The 26,399-nt window shown below is 39.8% G+C and overlaps 1 protein-coding gene across 2 annotated transcripts; it reads right to left on the bottom strand.

The window, feature by feature from the left end:
* Positions 1 to 1,052: 1,052 nt before the first annotated feature.
* Positions 1,053 to 24,704, bottom strand: wdr35 (WD repeat domain 35). 2 transcript variants are annotated; one of them, XM_037747283.1, is made up of 28 exons: positions 24,281 to 24,304; positions 23,168 to 23,285; positions 21,712 to 21,783; positions 21,472 to 21,564; positions 21,254 to 21,382; positions 20,966 to 21,099; positions 19,395 to 19,560; positions 19,143 to 19,288; positions 18,569 to 18,694; positions 17,512 to 17,697; positions 16,668 to 16,703; positions 16,501 to 16,561; positions 14,089 to 14,233; positions 13,639 to 13,708; positions 13,273 to 13,326; positions 12,575 to 12,684; positions 12,224 to 12,443; positions 12,055 to 12,135; positions 11,585 to 11,721; positions 9,652 to 9,855; positions 9,355 to 9,501; positions 7,783 to 7,915; positions 7,572 to 7,682; positions 5,385 to 5,549; positions 4,983 to 5,123; positions 4,739 to 4,895; positions 3,664 to 3,904; positions 1,053 to 1,490 (listed from the first exon to the last, which is right to left on the bottom strand). In XM_037747283.1, the coding sequence occupies exons 1-28, from the start codon at positions 24,302 to 24,304 to the stop codon at positions 1,340 to 1,342; spliced, it is 3,558 nt and encodes a 1,185-aa protein (XP_037603211.1). In that variant the 3' UTR covers positions 1,053 to 1,339. The 2 variants fall into 2 exon arrangements, with proteins under 2 accessions (XP_037603211.1, XP_037603212.1); XM_037747284.1 differs by lacking the exon at positions 16,668 to 16,703 and having other exon boundaries at positions 24,281 to 24,704.
* Positions 24,705 to 26,399: the final 1,695 nt, after the last annotated feature.

Genomic DNA, 26,399 nt, shown 5'->3' with positions numbered 1-26,399 from the left:
GTAGTGGTGTTCTCAGTAAACACTACTGATGGTGGTGGCATTGATTGCTATGCATTGGTGATAATGGTTTAAAAGCCTTTGTGTCCTTTGGGTGACAGTATTTACCACAACATGTGCAGTGATCAGAAATGCAACATGATATTAAAAGGTCAGCAAAATGAAATCCAAGCAAAGCGCATTTGAATTTTTTGTATTAATGTGAGAGTTTATTCACTGTTTACTTCCATATAAAAATATGTAAACAAAGCATGTATGTTCATTCAAGTATTTTACAACATTTAAGGTAAAAGAAATACATGTAACTAAATTATTAAAGACATAAATTGAAGCTCGCTGAACATATATTTTCTATGTTTTGAGACTGTGGACACAATATATGACGGTTTCAGTTTAAAAACGTTAAGCATTAAAGGTGCAGTGTGTAGGATCTAGCGGCATCTAGTGGTGAGGTTGCAGATTGCAACCAACTGAAATTTCTCCCGTGTGCCAAGCGTGTAGGAGAACTAACGTGGCCGACACAAAAATGTGAAAACGCAAATGGATCTATCTAGAGCCAGTGTTTGGTTTGTCCGTAGTAACATGTATGTAGTAACGTGGCGACCGGCTCTGTGAAGAGGACCCACTCCTTATGTAGATATAAACGAAACCACAATGATTCTTATTTTCAGGTGATTATATACTAAAGAAAACATACTTATTAATAAGTAAAATAACACCTTAACGCAAATTTGTTTTAACGCCACTCATTTCTTTAACGCATTAACGCAACTTGTGATTTTTAGGTTGTAGCGGGCTCAGCTTTAAAGCTAGAGAAGCTAGTGAAGGTCCCGGTATCATATGAAACTAGAAAACCTAAAGAATTCATTGGTACCAACTATGTGATACTTACATGTTGCTAAGGAGGCTAAATAACACTCCAAACTTGCGCTAAATTTTGGCGAAGAAAAACTGGAATAGCCATTTTCAAAGGGGTCCCTTGACCTCTGACCTATGTTGCTGACATAGTATTGAATACTTTAGAAATCTCCCTTTAAGGTACATTTTGAACAGATAAAAAAAATGTGCAATTAATCATGGACAATCATGTGATTCGTCGCGATTCATATTTCAATCGATTGACAGCCCTATTATTAATATTATATTCCATTTCTGCCAATAGAGCTGCCTAAATGTTACACACTGCTCCTTTAAGTTGAAACCAAGTGCAGCTATTTCCACAAGTAAAATCATTTTGGTTCATGTGCTCCACAAACTCATACAAATATATAATATATTCAGGCTAAAGTACATTACAATGCTTTGAAATATGAAAATGAAAGTGTTCTTATGGGATGGAGCTTCATGCTACAGGACTGTGACACAGCGGACAGCAGTTATATTTGCTGATCTCCTGCCCTAGAGCGCAGTGTTTACACACACTGCACATCCAGAACTGGTACTCCTGGATCTGTTGTCCTGTCACAATGCATGTGGGTAATTTTCCTTCCGCCCTAAAAGAGGAAAAATAGAATTAGTTGGGGTCAGGGAATATTGTGATGCAGTAAGGCCATCGAGAACCTCTGTAAAGGGTTAAAGGAAGATAAAGAGTTTTTAGAGGGTGGTCTGTTGGTTAAATTTACATTTTGGCGATGAACGCATACGCCACATATCCCTGTTCCCTGTCACTATAGCTCTATCTTAACTGTTTATTGCCTACTCACTTAAAACTGCTATCTGCCCTGTATCAAGGTCCGATTCACAAAAGAATTGTGCGCTATAATGATATAGAGTGCTACAGAAATGAGTCCTAAAACCCAGAAATGAGGTAGCGTTTTAGCACTTCCGGTTCCCTCGTCTGGAAGTCAATGGGTTTTTTAATGGGTTTTTATTTAGATGCCTGAAATAAGGTCTGTAGTGGATTTTAACGTTTTGTTCTATGACATAAAATACATCAATAAATACCCCACTCGTGAATTTAGAAGCTTTTACGTGTCTTAAAAAAAGGGGTTGCTAACAAGTGGCTAAATGAGACTACTAAACGTCATCACTTCGACTCGGCAGCCATTACAGCCTCGTTGTCTTCACTCGATCTCATGCAACCGTGGTGTAGTGCTTTTATAGCCTTTAGCTTTTTATTTCTGGCGATTGCATTCATTCATTTGTGAAGATTATCTTACAGAACAAAACGTTTAAGTATCATAAACGTTTGTTTGCCACAGAGCTTATTTTCTGCAGTAATCCAAAACCCAATGGAACGATCCCATTGACTTTCTGTTGAGGGAACCCAGAGTGATGCTAACTTCCTGGTTGGCCAACAAAAATACGTCATCCCTGCAGCACTCTTTTACAGCACAAACACGCCCATAAAGTTTTGCACCTGAGAGCAATTTGCCCTTTTTCGCATCTGATTGCAATTATCTATGTGGCAAAATGTAAATGCGCTTGCGGCCAATGCGTCGGGGCCAATGCGTGGGGCTGGCCTGAGTGCCACTTCCATCCAAACCCCTGAAGGCAATCAAGGGAGAGGAAAGGGGAAAAATGCCAGCACAGGATTTGGGAAAGTTGGGAGAGGAAATAAATAAGTTGTTCATTTGTTTATATATTAACCTTATTTTTCATTCATTTCTTTTTCTCATGTATTTTTTAAAATAACATGTAGGGGAGCTTTATTCACTTATTTCTCATGACACAACTGTCATTACTTCCTGTCCCTGCATCCCAAAATAAATGAGTTTGAGCGAACACCTCTTATAAATGTGCTTCAGTTACCACCAACTCTCTGGAGACACTATTCATTTCACTGTAACTGTGTGTGGTTATTGGCGCTGATCATTGTGAATTGGACTGGTTTTGCAATGAGGCTCATTTGTATAGAAAGGGGCCAATTTTGTGCCAAATGTCTGCATATTACCTAATTTAAATATGTGCAAATAGCACAAGACAATAGGGGTGCATTTTACCCTTTGCAGGTGTTTTGAGAATTACAGTTTCTTTTTGTCTTATTTGTGCAGGTTTAGCAGCCGCAAAAGCTGCACAATCTTTTCGTTGAATTCATCCCTCTGTTTATTCCTTTAATGGATTAAATTAACTATTTGTAGATTCTAGTATTTCCTCTATTCAGCATTCACTTTTAGAGAGTGATGATAAATTACTGGCTCAGTAATCTACTTCATCCCCCAAAATTGACCCAAACTGTTGTGTATACAAATCATCTAAACATCAATTTTAAGGTTACTAGAGAAAAATACATTTCTGGGTGATGATTAGAGCTCATTTTAAATGTGTCAGTAACAATTAACTGCATTTGGGCTTGAGATTTATCTATTGTTTGGCTTTCGCGTGTAGAGGGAGGACAGAACTTTTAAAATATAATTATAGTTGTTATAATAAAGTTAAATATAATTATAATACATATTTCACAGGCCAGGAACAGTATTATGCTTGTGTTGACTACAGGGGGAAACTCCAAATAAAGAGTAATGTGGGCTGTTTTTTATTGCAATTTACAGCCACTAATACTACTGGTTCATATTTTAATCCTAATCATTTCAAAACACTCGCCTAATGAATTGTCAAAGCAATTACTGTTGTTCCTCCCAATGTAGATTCGGACAAACTCATCATGCCTTTAATATGTCTCTATTTCTCATCTCAACCTCACTCTGAACTCATCGGTGCCCTCACCCCTCTGTTGATCCGTACTGCTCCACCGTGTGGCTGTCCTTTGGGGTGTGCTTGGTGAAGATCTCCAGGGCCAGATCCTCATAAAGCTGCCGCTGTTCAGGGTCCAGACTCTCCAGGGACTCCAGCTTGATGAAGGCCTGTGAGCATGTGCCGAAGGCCCTGTTGGCTGAGGAGCAAACGGCGAGCAGGGAGTAGATCTCCACCGCCGGGATGATGTCCTCGTACTCACGAAGGTGAAGGGCTTTAAAAAGGGAGAAGAGTTAGACTTCCACTCTGTCTGGTTGTGTCTATTATAGGAAAATAACTTGACTCAGTAAAGACTGTTGAAGTCAAGAATTTAATTTATGACAAAATCAATACTCAATACTTTGTCATTCTTAGGTTTGTCCAGGTTCTTTCTCTACTTTTACTAGTTTGTATAGCTAGTAAGGATATTGATCTAATGACTACTGCACTACTTACAGTATTTACACAAATTAAAGGGACTGTATGTAAGTTTTTACACGAATAAAAGTTTTTTTATATTTTTTTATTGCCAATGTGTGAACATGCTGTAACCTAACCTAAAAAATGAGACCTTCCGCGACTTTCTGGGTTTCCTCTATCAGACTGTAGACTGCTATTAATGTGAAGAACCCGGGCCCGGTGTTCCGGGAAAATCCAACGGATGTGACATCATGCAGGAGTGTGTGTGCATGGGGAAGTGAATGGTGAAGCAAGAGAGAGAGAGCAGCAGCGAATGTGTGTGAGAAAACAAGCGAGCAGCGGAGCAAGCATGTGAAATATAAAGTAATATTGTGGTTTTAGCTGGCTAATGTTGCTAACGTTAATCAACATGATGGCTGTCAATCACGTTCAGTCTCGTGTGTGTCGCCTCACCGTTTTGACCGATGCTCGCTCGCATCTACGTAATGCGAGCACAAGCGCGAAGTATCTAATATAATTTGATAATGCTACACATAAAAATGTATGGAGAGACAACCTGGGCAATACTATAATTTATGACTTTGTTTTATAAAAATACCGTATGATAATTATGACATCATATGGTGTCGTGTCCTTTGTGATTTGGCACCTGTGCGCGTGGCGTTCTCCATGTAGCCTTCGTATAGCTGCCTCTGAGCAAGCAGAAAGAAGTGAAAGGCCTCGGCTCCACGCCAGGCGTTGTCCACGATACGATTATCTGAAGAGGTTGCGTCTTCCTCAAGCAGCCCAGCGAGCGCAGATGTCGCCTAATATAATATTTAAAAGCTTTTTATTAAAGAACAAATATATTTCCTGTATGTACGTGTATGTGTGTATTAGTAGTAATATGTTACCTCAGACTTCTTCCCTTTGGTTTTGCTCTGCTGTGACGTCTTCACCTGCTCATGGTAATTTTCAACAAGGCGCGCTGCCAGCACGTAGAGCTTCTTCACCCGCAGCGGTCGGGTCCTTTTCTCCGCCTCCTCGTCTGCTATCTGGAACAGCAGTCACAAAGTTCATGCCCACAAACAAGTTATTCAAGCTACATATCAGAATAGAATACATAGACATAGTATATATATTCATCACAGAATAATCTCTCTCAGTTATCAAATTGCCTAGTGTCTGTTTGCCATAACATAATAAAATGGCCAAGGTCCTAGATGTGATCCTATTATTTAGGAACAGACCTCTTCATCTGAAAGTCGCATAGAATTTTTCACTCAACATTAATGAGCATGGAAACATAAACCTACCTTGAACATGAGTTTGGCTGCATCAAGAAAATGGTGGGCTTTCCGATACAGTTCCACCGCCTCTAGAGTTTTATTCTTCTCAAGAAGATGTGAAGCGTATTTTGAAAGAAGAGATTTAATCTCCTTCATGTTGTGGGCCCTGGCGAGTTCCACTGCTTTGTTCCACTGGAAGAAAATGACAACATTCATTCAAAAACAAAATTACAAATAGAGTGAAGATCCTGGCGTTGTGTGAAACTAGAAAACCGCGAAGGAGGTTAAATAACGCTCCAAACTTATGCTAAATCTTGGCGAGGAAAAACTCGCAAAGGGGTTCCCTGACCTCTGACCTCAAAATATGTGAATGAAAATAGGTTCTATGAGTACCCACAAGTCTCTCTTTTACAGACATGCCCACTTTATGATAATCACATGCAGTTTGGGGCAAGTCAGCGTCAAGTCAGCACACTGTCAGCTGTTGTTGCCTGTTGGGCTGCAGTTTGTCATGTTATGATTTGTGCATATTGTTTATGCTAAATGCAGTACCTGTGAGGGTTTCTGGACAATATATCTCATTGTTTTGTGTTGTTAATTATAATAAATATATACATACATTTGCATAAAGCAGCATATTTTCCCACTCTCATGTTGATAAGAGTATTAATCTTGACAAATCTGCCTTTAAGGTACATTTTGAACAGATAAAAAATGTGCGATTAATTTGCGATTAACTATGGACACTCATGCGATTAATCACGATTAAATATCGTCGATTGACAGCCCTAGTTTTGAACTTAAATTACTAACTAAATCTGGCACCCGGTTGATGAAAATGACCCATAGCTGCATATTTCACTTAGTCACAGCATAAAGGTTAGATAACATGAGAACCCACTGTAACTTTGACATTCCAGGGACGAGCCAACAGGAAAGTTAAGGAAACAGTTAAAGTGACAGCCAGTTCATTTCATTGTCAAAAACACAGCATTAACGCAGCAGGAGAAACCGCTTTAGAGGTAGGGGTGTAAGAAAATAACGATACACATAGTATCGTTATATTGTGTTTTGTAATAAACTTAAAAATCTGATGGCATCTTAAAATTCCCGGCCACTATTCTGTCTTTCGGAGGTTGTAGCGGGCTGAAACTAGAAAACTTAAGGAATCCATTGGTACCAATTATGTCATACTAGCTTGTCGCGAAGGAGGCTAAATAAGTTTCCAAAGTTACGCTAAATTTCGGTGAGGAAAAACTTTTTCAAAGGGGTCCTTTGACCTCTGACCTCAAGATATCTGAATGAAAATGGGTTTTATCGGTACCCATGAGTCTCCCCTTTACAGATATGCCCACTTTATGATAATCACATGCAGCTTTGGGCAAAAAACATGCAGTTTTTTGCATGCAGTACAAATTATATACAAATTAATAATTTATTAATGTTATTGTCTCCTATTCTAAAACGGTGTGTTTGAATATTTCTGCATACTGGTGGTCCCTTAACAGTCTTGGAATTACATAAACTGGGTATGATTGGAAAGCAGAGACTCTTGTGGATCCAATGAGTCCAATTGTATTCATGATTAATGATGTTAGTCCCCGTCGTAGCCATTTCATAATGTGACTTTTTTTTACTCAGATTGTATGCATATGGTGGTGTGTTCCTTATACTATGACAGTTTTCCTAAAATTATATTTAAAAAAATCACAATATATCGCAATATATTGAAGCATATTGCCAGATTCTTGCTAATACACAGCCCTACCTAGAGGGGAGAAAATTCGGACTGCTAATGATGTCTCCTTTTGGATTAACACGGGGTCGATTTCAGCACAAATTTAACATCAAACTAAAGCCAGCTGTGGCTAAACATTTCTTTTACAAAGTATAACAGCTGCAGCTTGCATTATGTATGTAAAGAAAGTTCTTTCTTTTGTCCAGACCTGAGCTCAGAACTGTTAACCATCTTGAGCTAAATGTTAAAATTGACATTGGAAGAGCAAAGTGTGAGAGCAGCGTTCACACTCTTTGGCTGGATATCACTCAGGGAGAGGATGGGAGTGGGAGGACAGCAGGTGCCACAGTGACTGCTGAGGTACAAAGCTGTCAAAGTGTGTGTGATTGCTGAAGGGAATGCCGCCGTATGTATGTGTTCAGAGAGTCACTCAGGAACTCTGGCGCCACAGGTTTCCTGTCAAGTCTGTCTCTCACCTGGTTCAGATGGACACAGGTGTCAACGGCAGCTTTAGGCTGGTTGCACTTGAGGTATGCCTTCACAGCTTGTTCACACATGCCCACAGTGGCAAACATTTGTCCGATATCCTGAAAAACAGAGATGGAGATAATAGAGAGGCAATGGAGAGTTGGTTTATGGACTCAGAGTCACGATTTATTTTTGGTCAAATCTGAACATTTGGCTCACCGGTAAAAGTTTATGATTCTCTGGCAGCGTAGTAGTCAGCTTTTCAAGGCCCGAATAGTCCTCCAACATGTAGTAGCACTCTGCCAGCCTCTCCTGGTTACGACCCTGAAGGTAGTACTGCACTGCATTGACCCTTTGAAACAGAAAGGATTTCTATTTGAAACCTATAGTGAGGAAAAGTTTCCCTTGATCTTAAAGTACAGTTGTTTTTTCAAAACCGGGCTTAGAACAATACTTGCATGATCATCAGTGCACAGGAAGAGTTATTGGTCGTTCTAATAATTCCTACTGTCCATACATGCTGTGAGGAGGGCCCCTCTATTGCTAATCCAATGGAAATTGTCAGGAAGGTATCGCTTCACAGCTGGTACGGACAGGAGGAATGATTATGATGGGGGACCAATAACTCAATGTATGGACATGGGAGCAAGATAGAATTGACAGAATGTCCACCCATCCTTAAAGGGATAGTTCAGATGTTTTGAAGTGGGATTGTATGAGGTATTTATCCATAGTATGTGTATTACCTACAGTAGATGACGGTCAGCATGCCCCCAGTTTGGAAAAAGAGAGAGAAGTACCAGCACGGGAGCAAAGCAATGTGCTGTTGTGGATGGGGGCAGCAGGAAAATGTATTTTAGACACCTAAAAGAAAGGCTCACCTAAAAAAATCAATATCAGTTTAAGTATACACTATATTTAGAATATTTTCCTTGACATCAGACAGCCCTTTCCAATGGGGAACTGAAGCCGTTGTATTCATCTATGCTCTCTTCAAAGCCACCAGACTTTTTTGACAAAAACAATAATTTTACCTCACAGAACACAAGAGTTGCCGGTCTACCGCTGCCTCCATCGGTTAGTTTGTTTGTGTTATTGTGTGACTTCGGTGAATCCAAACTAACCCCTTAAAAAACAAAGTCAAACGTATAACGGCTTCAGTTCCCTGCCAGAAAGGGCTGTCTGACGGCAAGGTAAAGCGGTGAAAATACTGTAAATATAGCCTAAACTTAAACTGATATTGATTCTTTTAGGTGTCTAAAACACGTTTTGCTGCTGCCCCCGTCCACAGCAGCACATTGCTTTGCTCCCGTGCTGGTACTCCTGTCTGTTTCTTCAAACTGGGGCGTGCCAACCGCCATCTACTGTAGGTAATAAACTGACTATGGATAAGTACCTCATACAACCCCACTTCAAAACACCCTAACTATCCCTTTAAATGATGGAATCTTTTCATTAGCATTTATAATTTATATTAATTTATTATAATTTATAATACAACTGAGCAAATAATGGCTTATTATCTAAATGTTTAGATGCTTGGGATATACTAAACATACTGCATGGTACTAATGACGGTCTTGTGATTGAAAATGTGAGTTTATATTTGCATAATTTGCAAATTTACTATAGCTCTACCAATAATGCATATCCCCTGAACAAAGAACAAAAAAATACCCCCCCCCCCCAAAAAAAAACATATACTGTGTAAAGCATTTTACAAATACACTTCAAACACGTGTTTACATTTTTTCTATACTAAATAAAGAAAGGGAAAGTTAATTTCAATACCACTTCTGTCTGTCAGCAAAGTAGTCTCCAATTGCATTGTAGGCCTGTTCCAGCAGAGAGTCATCACAGTCCCCAGAGCCGGTTTTGAGCAGCTGGAGGACCCTGAACCAGTCTCCCAGCTTGATCCTAAGGCTGATGGCAAGGTCCCTACAAGAAATAAATCCATCATTAAAGCCATCATGCCTAAAGAGAATGGTGGCACAAGGTAATGCTGACACTAAAAATGTCAGACGGAACAAAAGCAAACCAGAACTGAATCAGTTAGTGGATGTCACCGTCAAATGTGGCTAAATGTACCTGCGATCCATATCCAGGTACATCCGCTCAGCTTCCTCAAACCTGCTGAAGTAAGCTGCCACCTCCGCCTGTTTCATGGGCTCGCTCTGCAGGTTGCCCAGTCGCTTGACGAACTCAATGCCCTGGTAGTCTTTGCAACGGACGAAGGCCTGTTCAGCCGTCTTCAGATCCAATTTCTGGAGGGCCGCCTCAGCCAGAAGACGCCTTGCGGGTTCATAACGGAGAGAGAGGGAGGTTGGCTACTATCACCATGCATAAATCCTTACACCCACTCTAATATGATCAATTTAGCTATTAAGCTGTATGAAGTCACTCAACAATCCATGACAAAGTTAACTGTGACTGTAAATCAATATCTGTTGACAAGTTAAGTGTTTTTTGCCATTTCATTGTCTGTGATCAATCCATCTGTGTCAAACTCAATGATTCTATGACTTTATAACTCTATGAGATGAGTGCAAAGATTATCCTTAAGTAACAGACTGGAACTGAAACCCATTTTTAGATGTTGCCAGATTTTGAGGGATGCTGCAAGAATTGACACACTAGCCAGAGAACACACATAAGCTGCAGCGATCAGACTGCTGCTTCAGAAGACTTACCATAAATCTCCCACACTCTGCAAAGTTCAAATGTCTTTTGAACTGACAATCAGGAATAGTTTTTGAGAATTGATTTTGCTGCTTTGTATCACTATGCCCTGTGTTGATTAAATTACATGTAAACGATACCAGACTGCTGCCAAATGACCCCGCACACCTCTACACACATCAGAGTAGGGCTGCACAATGAAGCGAATATTAATCGCGAGCACGATTTTGGTTTCCCACAATTAAACGAACGTGATCGACTGCGATATTGATGTTTAAAATGTGTACTCCGCTCATAGAAAACTCCGCTGCATATCAAATCAAGCGCTTCCTAAGGGGGCGATCGTGATGTTATGGCGGCTGCAGTCCAGAGTAGAAGAGTAATATACTGATTTGTTTTGCCCGTCTGCTCTCCGTTACTGAATATGGTGAAGAAGAACCTTATTTTTAAGTCTTATTTTGATGCAAAGACTTGTTAATTAGCAGGAATGTAGAACAATGTGGGAGACATCAGATTACCAAAGTTCATTAAAGGATAACTTTGGTATTTTTCAACCTGGACCCTATTTTCCCATGTTTTTGTGTCTAAGTGACTAATTGGGAGAACTCGTCTTGAAATTGGTCCAGTATTGAGGGAGAACGCTGTAACCAGCAGCCGCTAAACAAGCTGTAATGTAATCATTTGGGGCAACCTGGTACCGTAATTTTCGTCCACTAAAAGTGCTTGTTTTTTCCACTGACAGGTTCAGGTTGTTATTTTAAGTGTCTGACAGCATTATGGAAAGGACCCTACAGAGAAATGAAACGTTTTTCTAACCTTTCCGTTTGTCATTGTGTCATGTGACTTGTTGACGGAACAGACGACGGTGGAAACGTGAGTGAGAGAGGAGAGAGGAGTGCCGGTGTTGTCAGACTTCTCTGAGCGAAAATAACAAACAGACCGGATCGAGTGAACGGTAAGAAAAAGGTTTCATTTCTCTGTAGGGTCCTTTCCATTATGTTGTCAGACACCAACGAATAACAATCTGAGCCTGTCAGTGGTAAAAACAAGCACACAACCACTAATTGGCTCAGCTGTTTCCGAGCGATGACACCAGTGATGTGACTGGCTGGGAGTGAATTTATTAATCACCAACACCCTTTACTCTATATTCCACTTCACCCAGACCTTTTGCACTTTGCACTGCTGCACATACATGAACCAAAATAGCAGGTACACTTGGAGACGACCACACAGTCTGTGCAGCCAAGACCTTCCACTTTGTTGACTAAAATAGGGCCCTCAAACTTTAAGCATTAAAACCGTTTTATGCTGAATCAAAAGATCAAAACGCTGCGTTTACCAGAGTCTTGGGTGAGGGTTGTCCTCGATGAACTGCGAGGCATCTTCAATCCCCACTTTTTCAATCAATGCACGGCTGTCTCTCAGGGAGCGGATTTCAAAGTTGATGAGGTTGTCTTTGTTCGGCCTCTCTGGATCCTGCCAAGCAAGATCCCATAATAGTGTTTCATTAAATCAACACATGCATACTGCACCGTTCAGCACTTTCAAGGTACAACAAAGTAGTTATGAGAAAAGCCTTTCTCTATTTCCTGCTAACACTATAAAAAGGGATGAATTCTCATCAATTTGCAATCAGCTGTTGGTCAACAGATAATATCGAGACAAGTCAACAATAAGTCAAAACTATTGCAAATCCATCTGGATATTTAAGAGGCAAAATACAACTTTCAATTGAAACTATGAGAAAATAAGTATCTAGATATTAGCATTACTGATTATGTTTCAGATTTCAACATGATTGTGTTTTACCTTCATGATTTCATCAAGCAGGACAGATTTGATTTCCAGGTCTTCAAAGTTGCAAATGTACCCAGATGTTTGGATGGGTTCCTGTTTTTGTAAAATACAATAATACATGATGGCAACAGTTGCTTATAGTTTATTTAGTAACAATAAGACAATGCAGCTGGACCCTCACCTCTGGGTCTAGGTTCCTGAAGACATACATCCTGGTCTTCTCCATCATGGCAAACAGATCCGGATTGTCGTTGGCCCACTTCATGTCCCAGACGTCCTTGCGCTCAAACTTGGATGGATCCCCAGCAGACGCCTGGTTTCCTGTGCCGTCGTCTCCGGAGGCACGAACCTCCAGGTCCAACAAAGTCAGCACGCCCGCAATGTCGATTATGGCTAGACGACTAAAGAAAATAATAATTAAATTTTCATGAATAATTCAGCTTTCAAATTTGACAAACTGTGTTTGAGCTGGTTAATAATAGATATCTGTACAGCAACATGTTTCATCTGCGTAACATCAAACGATGCTTGCCTGGAGTTGCAGTTCAAGGACAGATAGTAGGCTCTGTTGTTCAAAGTGTACTTCTGGATGAGAACCACATTTGGGAGGCTGTATCTATGGATGGTGCCAGACTCACGGCCCTGTAAAGCACACATACACCCAAATAGCGCTGCACGATTATGACCAAAATGACAATCAATATTATTTGGATCAATATTGAGATCACGATTATGTATCACGATTATTCATTGATTTTAGGGACAAAATATGTTCATCGCGCTTTCATATTTAAATAAACAGTGCACTGCTTTCACTTGTTGTCCTACATTCCTGCAAATTAACAAATATTTCCATCAAAATCAGACTTAAAATAAGGTTCTTCTTCACCTGAATTCAGTGTATTTTCATTTTGACAAGCAAAACGAGTACTATACAGTATATTACTCTTCTACTCTGGACTGCAGCTGCAACATTAAGGAAAGTTTTTCACAGGCAGCGCCATGACAGCTCCCCAAAAGTGAAGCCAAAACATCTGGATCGCCCCCTGGTGGTTGGCTGTTTGTTTAGGAAGCGCTTGATTTGATATGCAGCGGAGTTTTCTATTAGCGGTGTTATGGGAAGCTAAAATCGTGATTGCGAATAATTGTGCAGCCCTACACCCAAACACTCAATGTTTTACTTTAATTGCATGATTCAAAATTGTATAATTAAAACAGATATGTACATACCACAACCAGGGTCCTATCTGTTGCTGTAATACAACAAATGGGATCTTGAGTTGCCTGAAACGGAACAGAAACATACATGCGAACCATGACGATTTATACAATTTATTTGTCGTAAAAATAAAAAACACTTTATTCTCATTGAAATGATTCTTTTGTGAGCCAACAATGTATTTTAAATTAAACTACTATTAGTAGAAATTATAAAAAAGAATTATATAAAATTAAAATGTAATGTACTAGTTTCACAGTATACTGTTCTAAAAATGGCTCAGAAGCGTCTTAATAGAGTTTTTATTTTTTTTATTTTTGCTACAACCTGGATGTTACAAAAACCTGTGCAACTTGAGAGGTAAGAATGTCTCTTACTGTGAAGGCTTTTGCAAAATCTGGACTGCTGTCATTGGCCCCAGATGGATTGCTGTCAATGTGATAGACCCTAGAAAGACAGGAAGTGAGGACAAATGAGAGACAGACAGACAAACACCACTGAGGTGAACTGTTGTCCAGGTGCTAGGACAGCCCTGGCAGAACATTAGGTCATGCCCAGCCAGTCTGGAACCTCAGTGGCATTTGATTCGGATGAATGAATCCTTTTCATAGCACTGTCAGTAAGTGCCAACATCCTACACTGAAACAGTGAGCCAGTAAACCTAAGGTTTCCTCCACTGACTCACAGAATCTAGCCTGCCTGTAACTTTCCATGATCTGCTTGATGTGTCGTGCAAGTTCTGACGTGGCCGTGTCCCCATCCACTACCTGGCTTTTTGTTAAATACAGTTTAGATGCAGCTCCATTGTGCTGTGAATGTTAACTCACCTCTCTCTTCCCTCCTTTTTAGTTCTGGTCACTTGGTTGATCTCCAGGGCAGTTAATTTCTTTGCCACTCTGTACTGCCACAGGTAGAAAGCCTCTTTGGATGCAGCGATCACATGTGTCTTGGTCATAGTGACAAACAGTGGATCTGACCAAGTAGACAAATGACAGACTTAATTACAAAGATGAAGATCAATGTAGAGTGTATATGAAGGTGTGTCACAGCAACTGAATCAATTGTATCACTTGCAATTTTTTTTTAATGTAATTTTGTGGATCATGTGTGCCCAGCTCCTAGCATCACAATTCAAATGCAGAGCTTACCAACGTCACCAACTAAGAGGATTTTAAAGTTTTTAGTTTGTTCTTGTCAAACCATACAGTTTCAGTGCATACATAAATAGTAATTTTATATTCACTTTTTATTTGGGTGGTGAAAAGTTACATAAAATGCCATTCATTCACTTACGCAGGGGCCACACTGCCTGCATCAGCAGCACGTGTGGGTCACAGTCTCACCTATTTTTCCCTTTTGACCATATATTGACATCATACCAGCAAAATTACTAGTTTCAATGTCTGTATATGTAGAATATGTCACAGACGTGGAAATAAAGTATTTTCTTTAACTAAACACTTTAAAAATAAAAGCCCTCTAGCTTTTTTTTTTCTGTGGACAGAATCCCTTCATTTGTTAACACAAGGCTTTTATTCTGAAATATTTGCAGGACAGTGTTATGGAAAATGCAGTGACTTGCACGGCTCCATTCATTAATAGTACCGGCTTTAAATTGCGGACTATCATTACTATTTACAAATGAGCACACGCTTCTTAACCTTTTTCTGTCTAAAATAAATATAAATGACATTTATAATGAAATGAAATGGCCAAACTATGTAGAAAGAAAGGTCTGGCAGTAGCAGCGCAACAGCAGCAGAAATGCTGCCGGTGTTGACACCACACGCATGAGAGACGCAGTAGTTCAGCGAGGTAGCCGCCACGTGTTGGTCATGCAGGCGGCGTGTGGTCCGGACGTTACGGCCGCTTGGCGGCTGCAGAACCTGTTGTTTTTTTATTTTGCCGTCCATGTTAACAGGTTAGAGCAGCCACACAGACCGCGTGGGCAGCGCGACTCAGGCACGGCTCAGCTACGTGTCAGCCACAAGAGTAGACACCTCCAAAAGGCACACACTTGAACTCACTCTCTCATTATGTACCTAGGTGGGATATCTGAAACCCATTCAGACCCACTGAGCCTTTCAAATCTGCAGACTTTGAACCGTCTTGGCCTGAGCTTCTCAGCAAACATTCTGCACGTCGAGCAGAGACAGAATGCTGAATGTTTGTGAGATATAAAGATGCCCCGTGCTAAATGTCTATTTGCTATAGGATGCTTGTGGGCCCATGAAAGATGGAACTGTGGGCGGCAGGTGGCAGAACGCCAACCACCGTTTCTCTATACACAGGGTGCGATCTCTCACACTGGCTTGAAGAAACACACCAACCTTATGGTAAATTAGGACTTTGATCAACCCACTGCTGTGCATCACAAGAAGATTATTTCCAAGTCCACTTCTGAATGCAAGCTTGAAGGGCACATGGCTTGTTTATTTAAAGGGATAGTTCAGGTGTTTTGAGGTGGGGTGGTATGAGGTACTTATCCATACTCAGTGTATTACCTACAGTAGATGACGGTCAGCACGCCCCCAGTTTGGAGAAACAGACAGGAGTGCCAGCACGGGAGCAAAGCAATGTGCTGCTGTGGATGGGGGCAGCAAAAAATCGATATCAGTTTAAGTGTACGCTATTTTTTCCAAATATTTTCACCGCTTTATCTTGTCGTCAGACAACCCTTTCCAACGAGGAACTGAAGCCACTGTATCCATCTATGCTCTCACCAAAGCAACCAGACTCCATTGAAAAAAACTTTAATTTTACCTCGCTGAACGCAGAGGTTGCTGGTCTACCGCTGCCTCGATCAGTTAGTTTGTTTGTGCTATTGGAGCCTGGCTGCTTTGGCAAGAGCATTAATAACGGCTTCAGTTGACCGTATAGCTGTCTGACGGCGAGGTAAAGCAGTGAAAATATTCTAAATATAGCGTACACTTAAACTGATATTATTATTTTTTTAGGTGAGCCTTTCTTTTAGGTGTCTAAAATCCGTTTTGCTACTGCCACCATCCACAGCAGTACATTGCTCCCATGCTGGTACTCCTGTCTGTTTCTCCAAACTGGGGGCGTGTCGACCTCCATCTACTGTAGGTAATACACTGACTATGGAGAAGTACATCATACAACCCCACTTCAAAACACCCAAACTATCCTTTTAAGATGTTTAAAATGTGTTAACTTGAAAATGCAAAAAAAGTGTGCATCCTAAGATAAATATGTCTTTCTATACTGTATGAACTCACCAATGTCAATGTATTTTGAGTCCAGTGGAGTCCCAATGGAGTTGCACAGAATCAGGACATACTGAAAAACACACAGTAGTGCGACTTTATTCGACAGGTCAATTTATGATTCTTTATCAAAACAAATAGTTCTCATTTCGAGTGTGTGGTTTTAATTTGTACATTACCCTTGCGTGAGTCCCAGACTCTAACTCAGCATCCTCCTGTGTGGCAAAAACAGGGGGCAAGACAGCAGAGAAACATTTGTGATCCTTCCTATTACAGCTCACTCTGTATCTTCTACTGCAGTGGTTCCCAACCTATTTTCCTCGAAGCCCCCCCTACATTCTTTAATGTATATAACTCGTCAGTGCCTCCATCTGAGTGCGGCGGGTGGAAGTTTTTGACCGCAGTGAAAATATTGTTTTTGAAAGGCTAAACACCAACAAATATGGACTGAAGCAGAATATTTTGTTAGATAAAAACATGTTGTGTATTTTGGAAATGATAACATCTATCTTTTTTCAATAAATGTTGATTTTTTCGACTTAAAAAACACTCTGGAGTTATTGGAAATGTTTGGATCACACAAGTCTGAAACAATCCTACGCAGCCACCAGTTCACACTAATAATATAATACTAATAATATTAGCGCGGTCTGATCTTTATCTGCAACTGTGCAGAAGAAATACAGGGATTAAACGCAATGTGGCCTACTAGTAGCAAAAAAGACTTTTGTAGAAATGATCCAGTATGTGTGTTATTACGATTGTTTTCGAAGTTATACATGCGCAAATCTAATTTTGACAACCTCAGAGCAGACAAATCCTGGCGCACCTCCTGTGATCTTTGACCCCACCCTAACTTTTACATCCCCATTGTATGTAAAAGTTAGAATAGATCTGTCAGAAGCAGTGGATAAGCTTGTCCGAGTCATACAGCATGTGACTAGCGTATCAAGTCAACCTGTTTTATAGATCGCTCCTGTTTTTAATGCTTTCCTCTCTCACTGTTGCCATGTGTGTTTGTACCTGAGGCTGGGTGTCATCGGCCTTGCTGGCTAGGATGCAGAAGTCCCCTGAGGTAGTGATGGACATCAAGCTCTTGACATATTTGACAAACTTCTCGTTGTTTTTGGTGTCCCAGAATACCACGCAGTACTCTTGGCGCTCTGGCTTTGTGTAGGCGTACACTACTGTGCTGCAACAGTAGCCCCACTGTTAAGAGATATAAAAGAGCTGGTGAGATTCACCTTCTGTGTGGGGCTCCTAAACTCTGGGAGGAAAATATGATCAAACACAACACATGTTCCTTCAAACAACCCTTTTGTCAGAATTTAGTGAGTGGGGTTGTAGAGCAGTAGCTATTTAGTAGTCACATTTACTGCAGGTTCAGAGGAAGTATTTTTCTTGGTTTCTCAGGCAGTTCAGTTATTTAAGATTATCTTTGAACATTTGGAAGCATGATGTGAAACTATCAATGTTAAATCTTATCACCGCACAGAAGCAAGTGTGCATTACAAGCTAGTTTTGTCGAGGGAACCAGGGCAATGCTAACTTCCTGGTTGGTCTACAAAAATACGTCATCCCTGGAGCACTCTATTAATGTTTACATTTCGCACTGTCACGTACACTAGCCTCTTATCCATGAGTAGATGCACGCTCCACTCATGCATCACGCAGTGATACGGTTGGGTGATGTAGTTTGGTAGAAAGAAAATAGGTCCTAAATGAAACTGCTCACAACAAGGTCTGTGGGTTATCTTGAGTAACTGGTTCATGATTTCTGGAAAGAGACATTGCCGTTGAGTTCAAATGTATTTTTTTCATCTAGTTCCATTATATTTGAAAGAAGGCAGTCATCTCTATGGACGGTATCTCCAATACTCTGTAACTCACACCAACACAATCTGGATTGATAAATAGCACTACAGGTAAGAGGAAAAATATGTTGTTTTGATTTTGGGGTGAACTGTCCCTTTAACTGTGCTCATGCTAGATTAGTTTTTTTCTGTCTACAAGTGTCTTCAAGAACTGTTTCTTACCAAAAAACTTTCATTAAAAGCGAACCACACGTGTTGCCATTTACCTTGTAGTCTGGTCTTATGTTAGCAAAGTAGATGAAGGAGTCCACAGCCAGGCCGATACGCAGCCCTCCTCCCTCCCAGCCAACTCCTGTCATCTGCTTCCCAGGCACTTTAAGAGTTCTCAGATGCTGTTTAAACAAGAAAAAATGCAAAATCTCAAATTTTGTTACTGTCTTGTGTCATTTGTATCTCCCCACTGGGGTCAGTATAGGCATGCAAGGGATGATTTTTAATCAATATCAATGACTCAAGAACTATTTTGCCAGGTGCTGAGATTCCTGGCTGTCAGAGCACAAATCCCAGCCTACTTGCATTTTCAACCGCTCAACAATGTAGGATGGCACAACAACAGAGAAACTGGCATTGCAAGGTATTTAATTCTTAAATTAAATTACTGAAACAAAACACAAAAGACATTGTAGTCTTTATCAACTCAGTCCATCCCATGTAAATTCTTCTTTTTGGTCCCATGTATGATACTAACAGGAGGAACACTGCATGGTAGTGTACCGCATAATGCCTAATCTCCATGTATAAAACTCTGTGTAAGTAAGGGAATAAAGTCTTCCCCCTCACCTCTCCAAATGGTGTGTAAAACTGCACAACGTTGAATTCTTTCTCCACGTTCGCGGCTCTGAGGGAACCTGCTACCGCCAGAACGCTGCCACAATGATTCCACTGGATGCTGACCACATTCATCAGAGTGTCAATACACACTGGGTCTGAAGAAAAGGGCAGCAGCATAGCTCGTCACCATTGGTAAACATCTCATTGAAGTGTAACCTGGAGAATATAATGCGGCCTTTGAAGGTCTTTTTCCCTCCTTACTTTCATCGTTCTCGTAGCGCATCACCTGGCATCTTCCATTGTCAAAGCAGATAGCAAGACAAGGACAGTCTGGTTCAACGTAACCCCCAGTTCCTGCATACCAGTGGATGCCTGCAATACTGAGAGCTCCAGTCGCATTGGTGAGACAGCTGATGGTCATTTTCATCTGAAACACATCACATTATTATTTTGTATTCATTTCATATAGGTACACGATGCAAAGTGTAGGAAACTTTGCCACCTTTTGTGTGGAAGTCCAATCAGTGTTGATGGTAAATATAGTCGATTGAAGCAATAAATTCAAGAAATCTGAGCTCTCAGCTACAAAATCTGTTGTTCTTCCTGCATCCAGTGGTGTCATTTTACGTGAAAGTGACGTACTTGGATGCAAGGAAGAACCACAGGCTGCTGTTTCAGCTTGGTTTTCTAGTCTCCGCCCCTGGGTAGGGGGCGCCGTGCTCTAGGTGCTCAAAAACAGAACTTCCCAAACCTGTTGCAAGTTCCATTGTGTATATAAAGTTTAAAAAAATAACTTCCTCTTCGCTTGTATTGCAAACTAGCTACGTTTCCAACCGCGAAAATCCTAAAATATGAGTTTAGAGGATGTTATGGACGAGGACGCATCTTACAGTGTTTTGGCTGACTCGGACATTCAGCCATATTTGTTTGAGCCAGAATATAGTAATACAGCGGAGAGAGGCTGCGGCTGCATTAGCCGTGAAAGAGGACATGGCCGGCGGGCCAAAAGTTTGCGCACAATGCATCCTGGTACATGAAGGCACTGCTGGCACTGCTGGCTCGCCTCCGCGAGCAGGAAAACTCAGCTTTTTCGGTCAATATAGCACGCACTGAGGAATTTATTGATTCAATTGACCATTTCACCATCAACAATGAGTGGACATCCACATAAATGGTGGCGAATTTTCCCTTTAAGCAAGCATTGGAGTTGGTAGTGGTGTGCATTGCTGTCTACCGCAGTGTCTTTTTTCGATATCAGTAGAAGTCGTCAAAGTCAGATATTTTCAAGTCCTACACTTGGGAGCTTTACAAAATCCATAATTATGTCTGGATCATTAACAAGATAATTTGCCACAATTTAAAGCTTTAATGAGTCTAATGTTATGCCCTCTGATAATGAATGACAACAGATTAGGACTGCACGATTTTGAAAAAACATGCGATTGCAATTATTTTGACTGATATTGCAATTGTGATATAATTTGTGATATTAGAAGGTATGATCATTTGTACACACAAATATTACGATTTCCTCCTCATCCTGCGATTTGAAAATTGCAGTAGAACATATTGTGATTTCAATAAAATTTAAATTAATTGTGCACCCCTATAATAGATTCTTCCGTAACCTGCTGTTTCCATGTACACTGAAAGCCTGCATCTATGAAAATACCAGCTGTGTGTTGCCACTCCCTCTGCACACTTGAGTCTGCATTGCACCTGCCTTTTTATTCATAAAATTAGCATCCTATGAGTCAGGAAGCTGTGTAGTTCTACATGGGTACAGATTCAAATGAAGCAATATTTCAATTTTCTTAAACTTGTGCACTCACTATGAAGTTTCCTTGATTGTCATAGATTTGCACTTCCCCGTTGGCCATGCCGAAGAGGAGGATCTTGCTGTCTGGCGACCATGCCACATGAGCAAGCTGATTTCCTTTTAGCTCCTTTCCCCAAATCCGGTTTCCTATAAAAAAAAAAAAAAGGGCATTTATCCTTCTGTACATGTTCGTACTCATTCCCTCGGCAGAACAAAGCAATCCTTGTCAAGGGAGCCTTAGTGATTTCATGCTAAATCTGGTTGGAAAAATATAGTGATTGATCGCCAGCAGTAATTTTACCGTCTACAGATCCAACAATGACCGCTCCATCTTCATACACTATGCAGATCTTCTGACCGTCAGCGTTCCAACTCATGCTCCTCACCACCGACTTGTTCCGGTTGTTGATCATCTCCTCGTACCATGCACCTTTGGAAGGGGCAAAGACAGACAACTATAGAAAGCCAAATTTATTACAGGACAAATTGCATTTTATTTAATCTGACGGCAGTAATCACCTTTGTAGAGCATCCATACAATGATGAGTCCGTTCTGGTCACTGGTTGTCAGCTTTTCATACTGTTCGTTCCACGTGACCACTTGTACTGCGCCTGCAAGAAGAGAAATCATAAAGTTCCAGATAACTTTCCTGTGGCTCATTCCACGTCCTTGCACCAACAAACTACAGTGTATGGACACTACCTGTTACCAACATAGCATAATGGTAACACGTTTGGAAGCTACTGAATAGAACTTACCACTGTGTCCGTCTAGAGTCTGGTTCATTGACAGGTTACTGGGTGCAGCAAGACCTTTAAGTTTGGCATCATCTGTTGTGAAAGCAGTAAAAGAGATTAGCTTTAGAACCTCAACAATATTCCAGGCAATTCTCAGTGAGGGACTTGTTAAGAAACGTTAGTAGTTTGTAGGGTTTCTTTCACTTTGCTGTTTGTGGTTTTCCCTGTTTGTTTAACAACATAATAACGTAATAACAAGACCCACTGTTATCCAACAGACGGAGTGGTAACAATTCTACTTACAGTGACTGGACACGGAGGCACCAGAACAGAGCCAAAAAAGCTTATGAAAGTTTCAGAACATTTCTTACACACTGTGTAAAAGCCCTCAAATCTCAATCACATGGCTATTACATAATGGCTCTGAGTGTAACAAATAAACTTTAACACAAGGCTGAATGAATGAAACATTCATCAAAACCAAAATATATATATATATTTTAGCTGACCACTTTTATTCTATCCTAGAGCAAAATAATAGCAATAAATAAATAAATATATGTAGAATATTTAAATCTGAACAAGGACACACTGACACAGAACACCTGAAACCAGGCCCAAAAAACATTAGTGTATGGGTAATCAACAGTGGACTTTTTTTATAACAATTTTTACACATGTTGTCCTCTTGGCATTGGGCTATACTGTATTTACTTATTTATTATAATTATTATAATTATTATTATTTAGGGCTGTGAGCGGCGCAGCGCAACAGGCTGACATGTTCTTCTGTCCGTCTGTCTCCATCTCCCCCATTTCTGTGCCCGGGACAGTACCGCTGCTGCCCACACACGCACCTCTACACACAACAAACCCAATATCTAATAATAATTAATATTGTATTTTAATAATAAATAATGTTCTTATTTTGTGGGCTATTTGGGGATTTATACATTATTATTATTATTATTATTATTACATACTTATATATATTTTTAAAAACTAAGCATTTGAATACTGATTTGGAGGTTGATTATCATGGCAGCGGTTAAAGCTTTGAAGCATTCAGGTCAGCCATATTATTATTATTATTACTAATATTGTTATTATTATTATGTCATCAAGTCTTACCAATCTTTCAAGTTAGAAAGGGATTTGATCTAATGACATGAGTGACAGTGCTCCAGTCATTTTAGGGTGGAATATATGCTATTTTTTTATCTAGCACATCCTTCAGTTATGCTGTGGAGCACTTCACATGTCAAGCAAATTTGCATTGTGTAATGTATGTTTAGTATTTTGTAGATTTCCTTTCATGATTCAGATTTTCGTTTTCATGCAAACAGCTGTTCACTTGTGGCTTAGACCTATACTGTCTACAGCCATCAGATCAGGGGTAAGGTAGCTACAAATAGCCTGGAAATCATGAGAGTGTACCAGGTTGTTATAGCTCCAACCTCCATCCCCCTGAACTTACCTGTCTGAGATTCAAGCTTGAGCACTCTGAGGAGACCATCGTCTCCTCCACAGGCGATGAAGCCCTGATCTTTGTTCCAGGAGACACATTTCAGATGGATATTGTTGGGGATAGCAATCTATAAAACACGGGAAATCGAAGCCACACTGTTAACCAACGCTTTGTGTCTTAACTTAAGTCAGAAAAAGAATAATTTCTCAGTTGATACTACCTATTATTGATTATGCTGACATTGTCTAACAAAACACCTCTGACACTTATCTTAGGCCCCTTAATGTTGTATATAATTCTCTTTGTAGATTTGTCTTGAGGTGTCCTTATAGAACTCACTATTGTTCCATGTATGAATCACTTAATTGGTTGCAGCTGAAATCTTGAAGGCAATTTCACTGGGTTCAGTTTATTTTCAAATGTGTTTATTTTAATTGTCCTTCCTATTTGAAACAGTTTTTGGTTCCATGTAGATCTTCATATTCACTCAGACATATGCAACATCCCTTTTTCTTTGTCCCAAGAATTTTCAAAGAAGTTGGACGCAGGTCATTCCAATACAAAGCTCCATCAGACTGGAATAATCTTCCTCTTTTTCTGAGATCTATTACCTCTTTCCATTGCTTCAGGACATCTTTATTTTTTCATCTTAAAACAACCTGTTTGTGTTTTTAATTTTTGTGTACTTATGATCCTCAGTTTATTTGTGCTACATATAAACTTAAGACACAAACTGTTGCAATTGTTCTTTATGCTGATGTAATTGATTATATATATATATATATATATATATATATATATATATATGTATATATATATATATATATATATATATATATATATATATATATATATATATATATATATTTCTAGTATAACAGCAGAGGGCTGATGGGGGTCTGGGTGGGAGATGGTGAGCAAGCTGTCTGTATCTGTGTATTTGCAGTGTATGTTTGTTATGTAATGCTGTTTTGTCTGTATGTGTTTTTGTATTTGTGTCTATAGGACCCCCTCGAAAATGAGATGCTACATCTCAAGGGGCTATCCTATCCTTTCAATACATTCAAACTGACCTGCTGACAGGTGGTTATGTGGGTGACAGAGCACAGGATGGACACTCACCTTCTTGCTGAGGTAGATAAACATGGCTGGTGGTGATAACAGACCTCTACCAATTATACGAAACTATTGCTTACGGTGTAGTTATGCTAGTTAACATAGCAATACACCAACCTGACGTCAAGCTAGCTAGAGTGAGGTAACTTTGTCAAGCTAGCAATGCTACATCATTAGCATGGTTAGCTAGCCTCTACTGTTAGCTCTGCTAGTTAACGCGACACCGTTAGCAGACCTAGTACCAAAGAACGGTTCACGGTAAATGTAGTCTCGCCCGTTAAAAGACCGACTACGGTTATAGTTGATAACGTTAGCATGCATTGGAGAAAACTGTTCAAATTCTCCGTTTCGTTGCTTTAGTGTTGCATCCCTTCAGCACTCAGAGGTTGTGGCTTCCCTCCGTCGCCCGTGGTAACCGTAAACCGGAAGTGGGTTTGTGGTATCTCTGGTATTTGTAGTTTTTCTTGTTCGCGTTGAAGTTCCACGTCCCACCCCCACCGCGTTGGCTCCATCACTAAAATTAGTTGTTCGTTTAATTTTCCAGTTTTAAAGGTCCCATATTATAAAAAAAAGTGAGATTGTCATGTTTTTTATTATAAAGCTGGCTTAAGTCCTATATAAATACTGTGAAAGTATCAAAACGCTCAATCCACAGGGAAATACACACATCCCGTATTCAGAAACTCTGCATTTGAAACAAGCCGTCAGGATTTCTGTCCATTTGTGATGTCACGAATATACAATATTTAGACACTTTACACAGTTTTAAATGTAAACATTCTAAATGTGTCCCAGTTTATTCCTGGTTGCAGTGTATGGGAATGACATCAACTGACAGGAAGTACACATGGACCCAAGCTGTTGCCTAGCAACGCAATTCTCTTGCAATTCCGTCAAAATGTGCTAAAACAGAGCGTTTCAGACAGAGGGTAAATACAGGTATATTCAGGCCGACAGTATGAGGAAAATAAAGTTTTTTTTGAACATTACAGCATGTAAACATGTTCTAGTAGAAACACAAAATACAAGTATGAACCTGAAAATGAGCACGATATGGGACCTTTAAGGAAAAGCTAACATTACTTTATTAGCTTTGCAGGGATGTCTTGCACTTATTTTAACATAGTGTAAACTGCAGGCCCACTACATAATAATCTGCCACCATGGGAAAAGCTTAGGTCAGGGGTCTGCAACCTGCGGCTCCGGAGCCACATGCGTCTCTTTAACCCCTCTCCAGTGGCCCCCTGTAGATTTTTAAAAATGGATATGAATGTTTTTTGTTTACATTTTCATTTCTATTTATCATTGTTGTAGGTCTATAGTACCACGGTATGACGGAGTATTAGGGCCACATTGAGGAAAAAAAATAAATCTGACATTTCGAGAATAAAGTCATAGGTTTACGAGAATAAAGTTGTAATATTATGAAAATAAAGTCATAATATTATAAAGTTGTAATTTTACGTGTTGTTTTCTTTTTTTCTGGTTAAGTTATGACTGTTTTTTTCGTAATATTCCGACTTTTTTTCTCGTAAAGTTATGACTTTTTTTCGCAATATTCTGACTTTATCCTCGTTAAGGTATGACTTAATTCTCGTAATATTCTGACTTTTTTTCTCGTAAAGTTATGACTTTATTATTGTAGTATTATGACTTTTTTTCTAGTAAAGTGATGACTTTATTCTCGTAATATTCCGACTTTTTTTCTATTGAAGTTATGACTTTATTATTGTAATATTACGACTTTTGTTCTCATAAAGTTATGACTTTTTTCTCGTAATACTCCGACTTTTTTTCTCGTAATATTATGAGTTTATTCTGGAAATCTCAGATGTTTTTTCCCTCAATGTGGCCCTAATACTCCGTAGTACATTTGCTCTTTGGCCCTCACTGCATTAGATTTATATACTATATACTTAGACTATATACTGTGTTACCTTCATCACAATGCTCAAATGTTTAGCGGCTCCAGACAGATTTTTTTAATTATTTTTTTGCCTATAATGGCTCTTTTGATAGTAAAAGGTTGCTTATCCCTGGCTTAGGCCTAACAAACCAGCAATTCAGTGTACAACAAGTTTTTAAATAGCTTACAATTTTGTATTTAATTATGTGATCAATGCAA

Source organism: Sebastes umbrosus, chromosome 16 (genome assembly GCF_015220745.1).
Source record: "Sebastes umbrosus isolate fSebUmb1 chromosome 16, fSebUmb1.pri, whole genome shotgun sequence".
In the NCBI taxonomy this organism is placed as follows: domain Eukaryota; kingdom Metazoa; phylum Chordata; class Actinopteri; order Perciformes; family Sebastidae; genus Sebastes; species Sebastes umbrosus.
This window is presented reverse-complemented; position numbering and strand designations above follow the sequence as displayed.